At 63.8% G+C, this 1,957-nt stretch overlaps 1 protein-coding gene across 5 annotated transcripts in view; it reads left to right on the forward strand.

The window, feature by feature from the left end:
• Positions 1-1,957, forward strand: part of LOC121660561 (tyrosine-protein kinase JAK3-like) — a 6,950-nt gene that overhangs the window by 2,597 nt on the left and 2,396 nt on the right. For 4 of the 5 annotated variants that reach the window (XM_042019951.1, XM_042019947.1, XM_042019950.1 and 1 more), the window contains exons 3-6: positions 275-426; positions 1,061-1,211; positions 1,282-1,421; positions 1,622-1,811. In XM_042019951.1, coding sequence (XP_041875885.1) covers positions 275-426; positions 1,061-1,211; positions 1,282-1,421; positions 1,622-1,811 — 633 coding nt within the window. Of the gene's footprint in view, positions 1-32; positions 195-274; positions 427-1,060; positions 1,212-1,281; positions 1,422-1,621; positions 1,812-1,957 lie in introns of those variants that run through there. The other variant, XM_042019948.1, reaches the window with a different exon arrangement.

A 1,957-nucleotide genomic window follows, 5' to 3' on the forward strand; every position in this document is an offset into this window, starting at 1 on the left:
CTGGGTTTGGGCTCCTGGCCCTGGGTTTGGGTTCCTGGCCCTGGGTTTGGGTTCCTGGCTCTGGGTTTGGGTTCCTGGCTCTGGGCTCGGAGTTCTGTGCTCATCCTCAAAGCGGGGTCCTGGCTGTGGGCTCTGAACCCCCCTCATCAAACTCAACGACCCCGGGGTCAGCGCCACCATCCTGGCCCGGGACAGTGAGTGTGGGGGTCCCACGGGGTGGTCCTGAGGGTGCTGGGCCCCCCGTGGGTGCTGAGTGGGGCCGGGTCCCCCCCAGTGCTGGTGGAGCGGATCCCGTGGGTGGCCCCCGAGTGCGTCAGCGATCCCGGGAGCCTGGCGCTGCCGGCCGACAAGTGGGGCTTCGGAGCCACCCTCTGGGAGATCTTCAGTGGGGGGAAAATGCCCCTGAGCCTGCTGGAGCCCCAGAGGGTGAGGCTGCCCCATCCCGCTGGATCCGGATCCTCCTGTTCCATCCTGCTGGATCCCAACATTCCTGACCCATCCTGCTGGATCCCAATCCTCCTCCATCCCACTGTATCCCAACCCTCCAGTCCCTTCCCGCTGTATCCTAGCCCTTCGTCCCTGCCCGATTCCATCCTGATCCTCCTATCCCAGCCCTCCTGCCCTGTCCTGCTGCATCCTGACCCTCCAGCCCCATCCTGACCCTCTTGTCCCATCCCACTGTATCCCAACCCTCCTGTCCCTTCCCGCTGTATCCCAGCCCTTCTTCCCTTCCCATATTCCATCCCGATCCTCCCATCCCATCCCAACCCTCCTGCTCCATCCCGCTGCATCTTGATCCTGCTGCCCCATCCCACTGCATCCCAACTTTCCCACCTCATCCCACTGCATCCCATCCCTCCTGTCCCTTCCCACTGTATCCCAGCCATTCTTCCCTGCCCAGTCCCATCCCATCCCATCCCATCCCATCCCATCCCATCCCATCCCATCCCATCCCTCCTGCCCTGCCCTGCTGCTCCCAGACCCCGCTCTTTTCCCCAGCCTGGAGCCATTCAGGGGCTCTTTGAGGGTCCCACATCCCACGATTCCCCCTCTCCCGCAGAAGCTGGAATTCTACCAGAGCCACCAGCAGCTCCCAGCTCCCAAGTGGCCGGAGCTGGCCACGCTCGTGGCCCAGTGCATGGAATACGAGCCCCAGCGCCGGCCCTGCTTCCGCGCCCTCATCCGTGACCTCAACAGCCTCATCACCTCCGGTGGGTACCGGGACGGGCTGGGGGGACACAGGGGGGACCCCACAGTGGCCTCACCGCCCTCCTGCCCCAGACTACGAGCTGCTCTCCGACCTGTCCCCCACGGATGTGACGCTCCGGGATGGCTTCTGGGGCCACGATTCCCTCGCCATGAGCCAGGATCCCGAGCTCTTCCAGGAGCGGCACCTCAAGTACATCTCGCTGCTGGGCAAGGTGGGGGCACAGGAAGGACCCCAAACCCCAAAATTCAGCTCAGCCGCTCTTCCCTTCCCTGATTTGGGGTGCAGGACACCCTGGCTGTTCTGAGAAACAAATTCTGAGATTCCTCCACCATGCGTAGGATTTTGGGAGGGATGAGGCACTGGGAATGTTGAGGGGCACCCCAATATCCAGCCCCGGTTCCCCACATCCAGGGGAATTTTGGGAGCGTGGAGCTGTGCCGCTATGACCCCCTGGGCGACAGCACGGGCGAGCTGGTGGCGGTGAAGAAGCTGCAGCAGGATTCAGCCAAGGAAATTCGGGATTTCGAGCGGGAGATCCAAATCCTGCACTCACTGCAGCACGACTTCATCGTCCAGTACCGGGGGGTTTGCTACAGCCGGGGTGAGCCGGGAACGGGCCAGGGGATGGGGCAGGGGATGGGCAGGGAATGGGGCACAGAATGGGGCAGGGAGAGGGGCAGGGAATGGGCAGGGAATGGGGCAGGGAATGGGCAGGGAATGGGGCAGGAAATGGGGCAGGGAATGGGG

This window comes from Corvus kubaryi, unplaced genomic scaffold (assembly GCF_017639235.1).
Source record: "Corvus kubaryi isolate FWS band 111438036 unplaced genomic scaffold, C.kubaryi_AGA036_p1.0 36556, whole genome shotgun sequence".
NCBI lineage: Eukaryota > Metazoa > Chordata > Aves > Passeriformes > Corvidae > Corvus > Corvus kubaryi.